Raw genomic sequence first — 15540 nt, forward strand, 5'->3', positions numbered from 1 at the left:
AGAAGTAACTAGGAAGATAAGGGTGAATTTTACAAGGTTTGTTTGCAGATTCCTCTGGTGATGAGAGTCTGTCTCTAGCAAGAGGAGAATTTATTTCCTGCCTTTAGGCAGAAAAAGGGTAACTTTTTTTGCATTTACTCCTTATTAATTGCCTTCAGCTCAAAATAATTTTTATGTCAAAGAGGCATATTTAGGGGGTGACATATTCCGGTTTCCTTCACAGCCCTCAGTAAGCATCCGATGTACTTGTCTAAGTTCTTTAACAGTGTCAACCCATTTGACCGCATTTTACAGATGTGGAAACCGAGGCACTGGGGGTCACCTAAAGTCACACAGGTGACTTGGCAGAGCTGAGATTTAGACCCAGAAAGTCATCCCTGGAGCCCGTGCCCTTAACCCCTCTGCCATACTGCCCCATAAGAGAAGGCAATGTGTGGGTGACACATGGGTGAGATGGGAGTTGAGACAAAGAGAAGAGTATGAGAGCCCGCTGGTCAGCATTCCTGGAAGTGCTTGCTGTCTTTGTATAATATATTTGATTTGGCTCCTTTCATTTATAGGCATCAAGTACCACTGGGGTCTCGAAGCAATATATTATTATTTTTTAATTTAATTTTATTTATTTTTTTTTTTTGCTTGAGGAAGATTAGCCCTGAGCTAACATCTGTGCCACCCTTCCTCTATTTTGTATGTGGGTCGCTGCCACAGCATGGTGTAGGTCCATCGCTGACGAGTGGCGTAGGTCCGTGCCCGGGATCTGAACCCACAAACCCAGACCGCTGAAGCACAGTGCGCCAAACTTAACCACTATGCCGCAGGGCTGGCCGCCTCAAACCAGTATGTTGTTAAACAAGTAAAATAAATTGTATCTGTGCTTATGTACAAATAACATCTGGTTCATCGACTCATGTATTTAGTATACTCTAAGAGTACTATTAACATTCGTAGTTTAACAAAAGTACTTTTCAGTCTCTCTTACCACTGATCTTAGAATCAGGACCAGTTCTTGGGCATTTGACAAACGGCTTTAGGAGGAAATGTCTGGGAAGACCGTGGCTGGTTGGGACTGACTGAGGAAAGGATGGGACAGTAGCACGTATGTCCTTTGAGGATTTTGCAGCAAAAAAGAAGAGGCAGCCCCCATCTACTGTGTCTTTTACTGAATGCAGGGCTCTCTGCAGGCTCCCTATTGACAGCGTCTCAGATCCTCCTCACAAAAACGCTGCAAGAGAGATCTTAATATCTTCCTTTACAGATGAGGTAACTTGGAAGAATTAAGTAATTTATCCAAAGCTCCAGTTAATAGCTGGCAAATCTGGAAACAGATCCTACATAGGTTTGGCCTACAGCCCGTGATTTCTGGATTTCTAAACCTTTTTAAATTCTATACTATGAAAGTTTATTTTGCATTCAAAGTGAGGTCGTAAAAAAATGAATGTGACTGTTGAATGATTCTCACAAGTTTAACTGTTTAATATGCAAAAGTACTAAAACATCATGTAATCTTGGATTGCTTCCTGATGTGTTAATGGTTAGCAGGGGGAGAAAAGCCATAAAATCATTATTAAGAGCTTTCTGCTCGTGACAAATGATTTCTTACTTCATTAAGGTAAATGGAAACTATGAGGTACTTTATTGTTGCAAGAGGAAAAAATCATAAAAATGTTGCTTAAGAAATATTCATCAGTTATGCTTTTTTAATGGTTAGTAGTATTTGTCCATACTGGTTTTTAAGTGATTTAGCACTTGAATAGTAATTAATGGGTTATATTCCATTAATATAATGATGGTGGTTCGAAAGTGAGTCCAAAAAAGTGGATCAAAATCAACGAAAATGAAAATATGGCCACTGTATCTTTTGGCCAAATAATCTATTTGAATTATTGAAACACATTTACATATTTAAAAATTTACTTCAGGAAAAATAACATAATTAAGAGAAATGAATATCTTGAGTCTGGGGCTGCTGCCATCACCACTCAAAAACAGTGAAGTATTTCATTTCACGTGGCCCTGTGCCAGGCTCTCTGCAGTATCACACAAGCAGCACTTGCTTCTAGAACAGCGGCTAGACAACTGCCAGAGAGCTGCCCTGACTATAATTTTGAGTTTATTCAATCATGTGGTGCATCCCCATGTCAGCAAAATTGTCACATACTCTGAAGTCCTAATCAACCCAGTTGTGCAGGTGTATAGGCAGGCCACGCCTTGCCAGCTTAACTGAAAATTAAAGCTGGAACAATTTTGGAGCAGTTCTGCTAACCTGGCCGTAGAAACACAGACCTGGCTCTGGAGTCTTGCCAACAGGGCTGACCACCTACAATGGATGATGTGGTAGATATTTACGAGTATACAGTACAGTAGACCCTTTCCCAAACACTCTCCATTTAACTGACCACTGGACTGGCCAGAACTTTCTATACCTTCTGTATAATAGACTAATTGATGCCCACTGCTCACTGCCCACTTGAGACCCCTTAGGCTTCTCCCTAGTACACTGCCACATGTCTGCTGCACTGATGGAGCTTTATGATTGCCAAGAGTTAGTTGTTTCTGCCAGTTGCACTTATTATTGTAACAAAGTAACTTAATTAAATATTAAATAACAAATTGGTTAAATATGAATGCATAAGAGACGTGTTTCTGTGAAACTAGGTTAGAAGATTGGATAAAATAAAGTTGATAGGAAAACTGCTATTCAATTAAGTGTGGCTGAGATAACATTTAAAAAGTTAGAGAAAAACATGAATTAACATCTAGAAGCACTCTATACTCAGGTTGCTCTGCAAGCATCTTTAAGCAATTGGCCTGGTTCAAAGAAAGCAACACTAGAAATTGTTGATGGTACCTTATGTGTGTGATGTAGCAAGAATGATGTCATAGAACTCTAAATAGCAGATCCATTCCCAAAGAAATGACCTGCATCCTATTTCACAAGATAGAAGAACTGGTGTGCATTTTTGTGTTTTGAGTTAAAATAAAATGTCTAAAGTGTTCATGTATCTGTTTGTTTGTGTTTTTGATTCCTCGCTTTAACTAAATTTTTCAACTAACCAACCAGCTGGTTCTGAACCATCAAATAGGCCTTCTACCCTAATGTGAAAACAATGAAACAAAATATAAACAAACTAAATATGTTACCCCTAATGGGTCAAGATCCAAACTGACGGACAATAATGAAAAAAGTCAGGAACTGTGATTTTGATGACAAAAACAGAGGAGCAAAGTTGCAGTGGGTGGTGATGGGAAGCCAGACCCCAGGCAGGAGGGAATTCAGGAGAACAATGTGCTCACATGCAGAGCCCCACGCCCGACCTCCAGGGGCCACCGTGTGAGTCCTAAGAATTCTTAGAACTGTGACAGCCACTCATTGAGATCAGACATCATGTGTTGATTACAGGTCAAAGCATTGATTGATACCAAATCTCTAGTATGAAATGAAAGATCTGCTAAAAATTAAACAGTTTTTCATTTTCTAATGGTCATCGAGGGCCTTGTATAAGGGGGAAGATTTTATTTAAAAACCAGTAACTTGAAGTTGTTGGATCACTGTTGACTTCTTAGGTTTGGGAATGATGTTGTAATTGGATAAAAATATATTCTTGTTTTGGGGAGATGCATGCAGAGGTATTAAGTATCATGGTGTCTGCAGTCTGCTTTTGAATGGTTTGACAAAAAACTGTGTGTGTACGCGCGCACGCGCGCGCAGAGGCGGGGTGGGGGGAGAGAGAGAGAGAGAGGGAGAGAGAGAGGAGGAGGAGATGGGACTACATGTTAACAGTTGGTAAAACTAAATGAGAAGATATGTAATGGGCCAGCACCATGGCTTAGCGGTTAAGTGCGCGCGCTCCACTACTGGTGGCCCGGGTTCAGATCCTGGGCGTGCACCGAAGCACCGCTTCTCTGGCCATGCTGAGGCCACGTCCCACATACAGCAACTAGAAGGATGTGCAACTATGACATACAACTATCTACTGGGGCTTTGGGGAAAAAAATAAGGAGGAATGGCAATAGATGTTAGCTCAGGGCTGATCTTCCTCACAAAAAAAAAAAAGAAGATATGTAGATGTTCATTATGCACTTATATGTTTTCTTTATACGTCTATTCTGTATGTTTTTCAACTCTTCTGAGGTTTAAAATTTTTCCAAATTATTTTGATATCCAAGCAACTAACAAGTAATTAACCTCGTGTTAATTTTAACATGTGTTAAAATAGCCAAAGCTGCTAGTTTCATTCTTTGCCACTTCAACCATAGTTGTGCATAACTCATACATGTAGAAAACATCGTAGTCATGGCAGCCCAACAATAGCCATATAATTTATATGCCTTGAAATTCCAGGTGCAAATTGGATGTAAACAAATTACCCATCACCATCTACGTATTGATCCATTCACTCAATTCACAAGCATTTGTTCAGGACATATTATATGCCAGCATTACCGATGTGAACAAGACTGGACAATTCTTTCTCTCCTAGGGCTTAGGGTCATCAGGGAAAATATACATCACATGCATAACTGCAAGAGGTCCATGGGAGCATATAAGTAGGGAGACCTGATCTAGTTTGAAGGAGTTCAGCAACCTCTTATTTGCTGAAGCTAAGATTGAAAGATTTCCAGTAATATATAGTGAATATGATTTTACTCCAAGAAACACAATTAAGGTGGCCTCCATGCACCTTCTCAGGAGTCAGAGGATTGACTGGCAGTTTGCCTCCTCCTACCTGTGGTCCGGAGATGCTCAGAATCCAGGTGTTGTGTGGGAGGCACACGAGTCAGAGATGCTCACTATCAATTTGAAAACAGTGGCCCACCCCTGCCCTGTAAACTTGAGCACCAAGTCCTTGCCCAGATTAAGCGTCCTTGCCCAGTATCTGGTCCCCTTGGGTGTTGGACTCAGACTTTCCTTTCTGAGGCCCTGCTGCCTCTACCAGACACCAGATGGGAGCAGCATGTCCCTCCACTCTTGGGACCAACCGCCAACAGGTCTTCATGCTTCCAGAAACAAAAGTTAGGGGAGTCTTTTCTTCAGGCAGCTTTTGCTTTCAGCCCAGTGACAAAAGCATGCCTAGAGTGAGGGGCACCCAAGCCTGGCTACTTTCTGGGAATGAGAGAAAAAAATACACCCCAAACAAAAAACAGATGTGCAGGTTAGTGTCTCAAATGATCTAGTGTCCAGAAACCTTTACAGAATTAGCTCTACCCTACAGACTGGGGTTTTAGGTGTTAATTTAGAGCAAGTGGTATCAGAATCACCCAGGGGGCCTGTTAAAACAGATTACTGAGACCCACTCTCAGGGTTTTTGATCTGTGGGTCTAGGGAGGGGCCAAGAATTTGCATGCTGGTCTAGAGATCTACACTTTGAGAACTACTGCTTCAGTAGATATTAGTATGCTAGTGTACCAAATTAGTACGCTAGATCTAGTAGATATTTAGTATACTGAAATATGTGATGAAATGAACATGAAAGTTTAAAAATCTAGAAAGACAAGATTAAAATAATTAAGTCGGATATGACCTAATGACCCCAAGCGTCGGGGACGAAAACTGAAAAAATTTAGTCTTCTAAAAAGTACCAAATATCCAACCCTTGGGGAGAATGTAGACTTTTCTTTTCCATCACTCACTTTCCATTCATATAAATTGTGTGATGTATGTAATGGTGAGGATTAATGATGTGTCTGAAAATTATTATGTACTCTCCTTCCTTGAATGACAGCGTAGCCTACTGCCCTAGGCTCAGGAAATATATTCCATTAAAGTTATTTTTGTTTGTGTATTTTCATTTTGATTGCACAAATAGGGCCCCACTCTGGGAATATCTGAGGCAATTTCTTTTTATTTTTCCTACCAGCCAGCATATCTCCTAGCCTTGTCCTGACTCTGCCATCACTTATTATTTTTTTCTAGGGAAAGCAAACTAATTTTCAGTTAATATTAACCTGAAGAAAAAAGATAAATATATAACCATAGAATGTGGGTCAAAACAAATTTTAAATCCACTATTGGAAAATTTTAAAAATTGACCTTCATTAGGGTTGGCGTGGGCATAGGTGTGCAAGTTGGGGTTGTAAGTGTATCAAAGTGACCAGTTAGACAGGTAAGAGTCCCCAAGCTCACAGAGAAATATTTGGTTTTTAATAAGAAAGAACATTTTGATATTAGTGAATTAGTTTCTTCTCTTTAAAGACACATAATGGGTATCGATCCTCTTTTCTCAGTCTTGAACATTATTTCATGAAAAGAAAACCTTAGAATCACCTGTAGAAGATACAATCCATTAATATGCACAAATACATACGGGTACATTATGCCGAACCTAAGAAATTTGCCAACATTGGACCCCTTTCTACCCACAACAGTGACAATTTCATATGGTTCAACTATATTTTATTTTGAAAAAAGGAGAGGTGACTGTCTTTTCAAAATAAATTACTTAAAATTCCTAAATACAATAAAAATGATGTCTACTCATCTGACAGTTTTCCTATATGCAACATCTTCTCACTCTCTATTTCTATTAATATATTGCCACAGTATCACATGGCTCCTAATGAATAGTGTTCAGTGCTCAAAGAACAGAAAAATACATTTGCTTTTTCCCTGTCCTTTGGGATTTATTAAGCTGTGTTTAAACAAAACCCTTTCTCTTTCCTTCTTCCTAGGGCTGTGTCTGTAAAGATAAAGGCCAGTGCTTCTGTGATGGGATGGAAGGGGAGAAGGTAAAAATGAAACTTCAATTGTGCTTCTTTTCTCTATACTCATCAAGGGATTCACATGCTTCTTTCCTTTGTAGTAGAAAGATCAGCAGTGTGTTATTCCATTCCCCAAATCCAATTTTAAAGCAACTGTGTATAAACATTAACCTGAGGAGGAGAAAAAAGGCTTTCAAGGAAGCATCAGATAACTTGTGTACATACCGGCAGTTATTGTAACTCTCTTGGTCTGTAAAAAAAAAAATAGCAAGTTAGAGAAAAAGAAAGTTTATAAGAATACCTGCATATGTATATATATATCCTATTTACAATGTTGCTAAACACGAGAGAGCAACTGAAAACAACTTGATTCGCTCACTTGGACATAAACGTTGAAACCCTGGTTTGAAGTCCCGTAGCATTGGTGCAAGAGCGCCCCCTAGTGGAAGAATCCTGCATCAGCACTTTAGTTGAGGCAAAAATTCCTCGGAGGGAAGTAGCTCCATTGCAGAATTCAAGGAAAAAAAGGAACGCCGTGAAATCTCATTAATTCGCTCCATTAACTTGCAATTTGTGATAATTAAGACAGAAGCAGAACTAAAGTTTTTCCTTTGTTTACACAACCCTTTTCTCAGATACATTAATGAATTGCTTAACAATACTGAAAGGTGACTGCCTAAAAATATTTTTAAAAGAACATATTTTAAGCTCTTTGGCTAAAATAATTTACATATAACTTATATGCTAATTATAATAATTATTATTATATTTATTTTAAATTATTCTATAATTCACGTGTAGTTTAATTTAGGGTTTTTCTTGATGCTATGAATATAGTATTTTCAGATCCACGTAGGAAAGCTATGATTCATTCTCGCATTCAAGAAGTATTTATTGAATCCCTACTATGTGCAAGATGCTATTCTAGAATATGCGAAGGTACCCAGTACTGACAGGAGTCTAGCAAATTCTTTTATTTCTCTTTTTATTGGATGTGTATGTGCACACACACAATGTGAAATTGCTTACTTGATCTCTCTTTTCTTTTAATTTAATTTGCCAATTGTGTAACTAAATTGACTGAACCAATTTACCTTTACTGTTAAAGAGTAATTCCAGGATCCATGTCCGTGGAAGATTATTTGTTGGCAGAACCATGTCAATCATTGGGCCCAAATTACTTTCACTCACTCATTTCTAGGGGCTTTCCCATACTATCATTTGACTCTTTCTAAAAAAATTTTTAGCTCATACTTTTGGTTATGCCACTCTTGATATCTCCCCTGCATCTCCTACACAAATAGCAGATTGAATTACTAATTCCCGTGTAATTAAGACAGGACTAAAACTCATAGTCTGCATGTTGTTCTTTTCAAGCTGCATAGCAATTAAGCACACTCCCAGACACATTCTTGTGCCTTATCCTTACTCTCTCGCCATCTCCCAAGAAACACACTCCACTAACCTTGATCTTTCTAACTGGGTTTTCCCTCAATTCTCGATTCCTCCCCTTAATCTCTGCTCTCTGTAGCTCTACCATTTGGGGAAAAGTAAAGTTTCTACAGACCGAGGACCAGCACTTCCAAGTCCATAGACAAATGCTAATAGCTGGCAGCTTTCCAGTTACTGATACACTCACTGCTGAGTGCTAATTATTTTTAATCCAAGAAAAAAAAAATGTAAAATGTTATTAAGTCATAAAAAAAAGAAAACAATGGTATGGCTGTGTTTGTTGTTGGGTAGTTGCTGTTCTGTGTGTTTCTTGTCTTGTTTTGGTTTTAACAGGGGGAGAAAGGTTTTCCTGGACCCCCTGGCTCTCCTGGCCAGAAGGGATTCCCAGGTCCTGAAGGCCTGCCTGGACCACAGGGACCCAAGGTATGTTAGCCTGTTGGAAAATCTTCAATCCACCTAACCTTCTTCATGCCTACCCCTGGGCTGCTGATAACATGGAGAGAATTCCACATCTTAGCCAACTGGTGGGTGCCATGGCTAATTCCTGCTCTCCAGTCTCAGCTGGGCCCTCAGAACTACATCTTATTCCAAGATGATTCAAATGATCATCATCTTCAAGTCCCCTACTCAACGTCCTCCCCATCCCCCATCTACACAGTTTCTACACCTGCATCTGTCCCTACCTTCTTTTGTTCTACAGGAAAGATGAGTTCTTTTCACCTTCCATTCAGGACCTATCCATCCACCTGTATCTTGGTCACTGGGATTCCCTCTAGAAGCTCCTTCCAAGAGTTGTCTCCTCTCTCTTGGACATTCCAACTTTCCTTTTGATGTTGGCTTTTCTCTTTCAGTCCTTAAGTATGCAAATATTTCCCTAGCCTAATATAAAACTTCAGGTCCTGTAACCAAAGGATTGCCATCCTCTCCCTGTCTTTCCTTTTTCCGTCAAGCTTCTTTAAAAAACAGCTAACATGCCGGCTGTAGTTCATCTTCTAGTCACTCCCCAGCAGTGATCATTTGCCTTCTGCCCCCCTCCCCTGATCCCGTGCAGAGATCACCCACGACCTCCAAATAGCCAACACCCATGGATATTTGTGTGTCTTTATCGGACTTGAGCCCATCTGCTTTGTTTCAAACTGTATGAATCACCCTCTTCTCCTTGAAACACTTGTCTTTTGTTTCTAGAATCCTCCTTTCCCCAACTTTTTCCCCACCCTTCTCTTCTTTTCTAGGTTCCTCTTTCTCAGCTGGTCCCTTTAACATCAGGTATCCTAAGGTTCTTACCAGAGCCAACTGCCCTTCATACTCATCACACATTTTTATCCTAAAATCTGTGATACAACAAAGGGCTTTGTTTAAATGAATACCCTAGAGGATTTGCTAAAGAACTGCCTAACCTCTGGATTTGCTGATGGCTCCTTCCTGCCGTGGATGTGAGCTAGACTTAAGCCTGGGCTCTCACACGCTCACACATTCACTCCCCTGACCGCTGGCCTCCAGTAAGCTGTGAACTAACTAATAAGTTATGAAAGATAATTATAATTGATCCTTTTTAATTTTCATAAATAATGTATAGAATATCGAAATGGTATTCAGAGGCAATATTTACTGCAAATTTACTCTGTGTCAGGCATTGGGCCATTTATTCTCATTTACTCCTTACACTGATTCCATAAATCATGACTACGGTCACTCATAACTTAGTTCCATTATTATCTCTATTTTATGGATGAGACAACTGACACTCAGAGCGGTTAAGTAATTTGTCCTTGGTGACACAGCTAAGAGGTGGCACAGAGTTCAAAGCTGGTTGGACATGATGCCAGGCTCAAACTCCTGTAGCCAAAAAAACTAGACCCACACCTACAGTTTCTAAGGAAAAATGCACAAGCTTGTTGTTTTCCAGGAATTGTACCATTTCAGTCGATCATATACATGTGTGTGTTCTGCTTCTCCATCTCTCCTTCTTCTGATCCTGATTATGAAAAAGTGGTTCCGATTCTGGACATTCTGTGTCTAAATTCGGATACATTCAGTATCTGAATGTTCCACTGCCTTTCTCCAGGGTGTGACCTCAGATTTTCCTCCATTTCACTGGTAAAATGAATTTGCTGCTTCAACCCTGGACTTAACATCAGCCTTAGGTCAACTTCTTCCTTTTTCTTTGGTTCTCTACACCCCACTCTGCTTATTTCCTTAGCATTTCTTTGAGAAGCCAGCAATAAATTAAAAGAATGGTTGTAAACACATGGTGCTTACTATGGGTTACATGATGTGCAGGTAGTGCATAAAGTTAATCTAGAAAATCTGTGTGCCATCTTGTCATGGAGTTCATATATTAAAGTATAGCTTATCAATGTAGCTGCAAAAGATAATTTAATCAAAGGCAGATAATTAGGGGGTATTAAAACCTGACCAAGAAGATTTTTTAGGTTCATAAATTTCCTATATTAATTTTAAATATTTTCTACAGGAGAAAATTTACAATGGGGAAGTAAAACCTGCAAGTCACTCTTCTGCCTTCCACATAACACACTAGCATCCTGCAGAGGAGGGGTACATTGTCACATTACCGCACAAAGGGCATGATCTGCTCACCGGGAGACAAAAGCCAATCGTCAAGAGGCAAGATGGTGGCAGAGAAACGGCAATTTATTACATCTTGTTAGCAAGGGGGAACATGGCTGACTAATGTCCAAAAGAACCATCTTAAGGAGGCACAGAATCTTGAAGCAGTTACATAGGCCAGTGGGTTATAGGGGTGGGGATTAGGAATGTTGACCCTCTGGTGTTACAGACTAGGAGTGGCCACACCAGAGAGACTATCTGTCCAGGGGGTCATCACATTCCTAAGGAACAAAGTTATCGTCTTATCACAGCTGGGAGGTACATGCACAAGCAGGGGTGGTAAAATCCACAGAGCTCGTAGATCTCCTGGAGGGTGCAGATCCAGCTGGGTTAGTTTGTCAGAGGTCATTCAAAGTTACAATAAGGTTTCTTTTCTACAATATGGCTTCCCTTATGTCAACCTTGTGTTGAGCCGGTATCAGTCACACACCCAGGAATTCTATCTCAGTCAGGAAAGGCTGCCTTTGGCCTTGACAGTCTAATCTCAGAAGACTCTGTAACAATCCTTTTCTCAAAAAGTCAAAAATACCAAAACATAGTGAAACTCTAAGGAATGATGAGAACAGCTTTTGGACAATGGAACTTTCATACCAAGTGGCCTAGTTAAAATAATCTCCATTGAAGGTTATTCTCCAAAAAACAGGTCCTCAAAACTGTATTCATTATGTGCCCAAAGCAAGTTTATCTCTGGTTCAGGCTGTCCTTACTTTGTTATTTATTTATTTGTGCATGCCAGGCCCATTTTGTTAACAAAGTATTTCTGATGCACAGAAATATTGGCTGCCATTCTCATCCACCATTGAGATTGTGTCATTTATCCTTATCAGACTTCAGCAGCTGTCTGGCTAATGTGGGGCTTTCACAGCAGCATTGCTCAGACACGAATGTGAACAAGAATCATCATCTAATCTTGTTGAAATGTGGATCCTGAATCAATAGGTCTGGGAGGTGGGGGAGACCTGAGATTCTGCATTTCTAACAGGTTCCCAGGTGATGCTAATGTTGCAGGCCCCTCCATCCTACACTGAGTAGCAGAGGTTTGAATGAATTTTTGTTCATCCTGTTAAAAAATAAAATTCAACTGAGTAAGTTTAAAGATCTAATTCATTTTATTCAATGATTCATGAATCGGGCAATATCCCATCTAGCAAACAGAAAGAAGCTCTAAGGAGCTGTACAAAACGCAAGGCTTTTATAGGCAGAAGGGGGACAAGAATGGATTGTTTCAGACAAGGTCACCTTTCTTTAGGAGATGAAAGGGGTCTATTGGGCATATTACCTCACCGGTGCTGAGCAGGACATTCCATACTGACTGGTTAAGACCACTTTCCTGCCAGTGGCCGAAACTGCAATTGGGTTAGGTATTAAGACTTGGTTTGGTGACATGGGCTTAGCACAAGTGACTCCATTTTTGGCTGTTTTTTTATTTATTTTTTTTAACAATCCTTTCTGATAAATGTTTTAGCTCCAATGAAACAAGCAAGCAATTGCACCATGTTAACAATGAAATAATCATAAGAGCAAAACAGTTTGACATGTGAATAAAACTGGGACCTTTACTTTATGGCTTTCTTAATGCCAAATAATGTTCACAGTGTTTACCTTTTGTTTTTTCATTTGGATCTAGGGTTCGCCAGGACTGCCAGGACTCACTGGTCCCAAAGGTGTAAGGGTTAGTAGTCCAACTGGTCCATCCTGATTGTTTGATGAAAATTCTTCTTCTTTTAAAAAGAATAACTCTCCACTGCAAAAGTTATACAAATGTCGCAAAGGAATATGTTGTGTATGGTACATTTTTGTAGATAAAGTTCAAGAACAGGTAAAACTAATCTATAACATAGAAGTCAAAATAGTGGTTACTATGTTGGGACTAGGTATTAATTGGCTCCGAAGGGGCATGAGGGAACCACCTGGGGTGGTGGAGATGTTCTGTGTCTGGATGGGGTGGTGGTAATACCAATATGTACGTACGCACACATGTAAACATTGGCCAAGTTGTTCATGGAAGATTGGACCACTTTACTATAATAAATTATACCTTAAAAATCTAAAAAAAGCCAAAAACAATCTTAATCTTCTCTTTTTCAAAGTAATATAAATGTAAGATTTACAAAAGTTTGTCAACCTTTTTTGTGTTTTTCAAATAGTTTCTAGCCATTCCCAATTATAGTCGTAGGATGGGGTTATTGGAATGGTAAATAGTGTTTATGTTTATAGGTTGAACAGTTTTAAAACATTTTTCTTGCCATCTTTTTCTATGTCTTTAGGGAATGACTGGATTACCAGGATTCTCAGGTCCTCCTGGACTTCCAGTAAGTAATGGGAAAAATGCGTAACTAGAAAAATTAAAAGCAAGCTCATCTTAGTAAAGATGTTAAAGGACTAGCACAAGGAAATGGGAACTGATGTATTTGCTACATGATGAAGATGGCACAGTAGAATCACCTAATGTATTAGAGTGTGGATTTGTAGGACACACAAGTCAAACTGTATTTCCTGAAATGTAAGCAGAATTGGATAGGTTGGGATGGGGTGGGATGGGATGGGATGGGATGGGATGGGACAGAACAGAACAGAATAACTCTGTTTAATAGCACAGAATAATAAAATAGTTACCTCTGTGCACATTTCCCTCTTCTTTTTCTTTTCCTTTCCCCCAGCTTAAAACATCATGTTAAAGTACTCCATTTTCTATAGAAAGGTCTTTTATTTCATCTAAAATATCTGTATCTCACTTGATAATTTTTGGTTTTAATTAGCCCATTTTTATTTGCTATAATTTTTATTTAACTTATTATCTAAAATAACTTTATTTATAACTTAACTATTCAAATATCCACTTATATTTAAGAACTATCTAAATCAGCCCATCTTTTTCCCCACCTTGGGTTCCTCTCTGTTTCCACCTGGTCCCAGGGCCTGGTGATTATGTCTCCTTTTTGAGACTCTCTCTATTTTCAGGGCACCCCGGGCCATCCTGGAACTTATGGTCTTCCTGGTGTGCCAGGATGCAATGGTTCTAAGGTATGTACCTCTCATGCAGGAGATGGTTAGTCAGTGTTTTGCTAAATGAACAAATCAAGGTGAAGTAGCAATGAAATGGGATAGGCTTTCCTTGAGACGTTCTTCTAGTTAGAACCAATGCTATGTGTCTTCGGGGCAAATATATGATGGTTTTCTTTCTTCTCATGCCTTGCTTTCTGACTGTCGTTTAAGGAAGTTCTCTCATGTTCTCCCACAGAAAGATAATTGGGGGATCAACTGGTTATTTTCATCGGAAGTCGCGAGTATATATAAATCAGCAACTAATGCTTGGAATGCAAAATTAGTCTTTGGAAGAGAATCACTGAGCCTTCGATATTCATTCATCTCCTTTCTTTCCTAACTGCGCTCTCCTTTTCCCCAGAATGGTGGCCATGAAAGAACTAATTACTAAAGTTTCAAAGAAACAGCAATTAAAAAGTTCTTGGCACAATTAGACTTTTGCCATTTATGCACAATTTGAGAAACAGTAGAATCTAATCCTGTTTTCAATTAAGATAATGGTTTTCTGGCCTTCAGCCTCATGACCCAGTAGCCATAAGGAATTTGGGTTACTTTCCCTAGATTTACCACAGCAGGACTGGAAGAGAGAAACAAGGAAAATCTCTCAATAGGCTGTTCTGGAACAACTGAAAAGAATGATGAGCTTTATGTGTCTTCCAGGGTGAGCAAGGGTTTCCAGGATTTCCGGGGATACCAGGCTTCCCAGGGGCCCCGGTAGGTATGCATTTCTAACTCTCCATCAATAACAAAGTAGAAATAGAAGTAGTTTACTCCAGAACGGCCATCTACTGAAATCCATCATGACCTTGGGGAAGTCTTGGGCGGCCAGTAGTAGACATTCAACTCATAGCTAGAGAATGAATGAATGAATGAATGCATTATGAGTTCAGGTTTGCACTTTGAGGCTTTGTTTTGTTTTTGAGACATCTAAGTGGATGTCTCAAGACATCTAAGCTCCAGAAGGGAGCTGGATTTGCTCAGAGGAGAGGCCCGGGATGGTGGTGACTCAAGGAGTGAGAGTAAGAAAAGGGTCTTAGAACTGAGACTTAGAGAGTTGCACTATGTCACGTCTAGGTCAAGGAGAACAAGCCTGTAAAGGAGGGGTGGCCCTGGTCATAGAAAGAAAACCAGGAAGAGTGTTTTCTGGACGCCCAGGAAAGAGATATTTCAGTAAAGGGGAGTGGCAGACAGCTGCCTAATGCTGCTGAGAAGTCCAGTAAGAACTGATACCTTGTCATTGATTTTAGCAATGTCAAAGTCATTGCAAGACCTTAGCAAGGGGTCCTTCCATGATGGATAGAGGCAGGAAGCGGATGTGGGACGGAGGAATGAATGGGATAGGAACAAAACAAGAAGTTTGCAGATGACGTGAAGGAAAGACAGGGCAGTACTGGTGGTGGGGAGATTAAGGGGAGACTTTGTTTAAATGAGAGAAATTTGAACATGTCTAAAAGCCAGTGGGAAGTATACAGCGGGGAGAGGCAGGATAGCAGAGACGACAAAGCAAGGATGTAGTTTATTTGATCACCTCTAGTTGTTCATATGCCACTTCTTTTCCTAGGGTGCTGTTGGTTTGAAAGGAGAAAAGGTAAGTGATTTGTGGCATGTTATTATTGAAAATCTGTAATTGTACCTATGAAAAGGACATCTATTAAATGAGATATAAGTAATTACATATTAGGTTTCATAATTAATTCAGAAACCATAATAATTGGG

The 15540-nt window shown here is 39.7% G+C and overlaps 1 protein-coding gene across 1 annotated transcript in view; it reads left to right on the forward strand.

Moving 5' to 3' along the window:
• Nucleotides 1–15540, forward strand: part of COL4A3 (collagen type IV alpha 3 chain) — a 139417-nt gene that overhangs the window by 56048 nt on the left and 67829 nt on the right. The window contains 7 exon segments of the mRNA XM_058533425.1: nucleotides 6670–6726; nucleotides 8485–8574; nucleotides 12407–12451; nucleotides 13047–13091; nucleotides 13741–13803; nucleotides 14485–14538; nucleotides 15386–15412. Of these exon segments, the coding sequence (XP_058389408.1) occupies nucleotides 6670–6726; nucleotides 8485–8574; nucleotides 12407–12451; nucleotides 13047–13091; nucleotides 13741–13803; nucleotides 14485–14538; nucleotides 15386–15412 (381 nt within the window).

Source organism: Diceros bicornis, chromosome 37, assembly GCF_020826845.1.
Source record: "Diceros bicornis minor isolate mBicDic1 chromosome 37, mDicBic1.mat.cur, whole genome shotgun sequence".
NCBI lineage: Eukaryota > Metazoa > Chordata > Mammalia > Perissodactyla > Rhinocerotidae > Diceros > Diceros bicornis.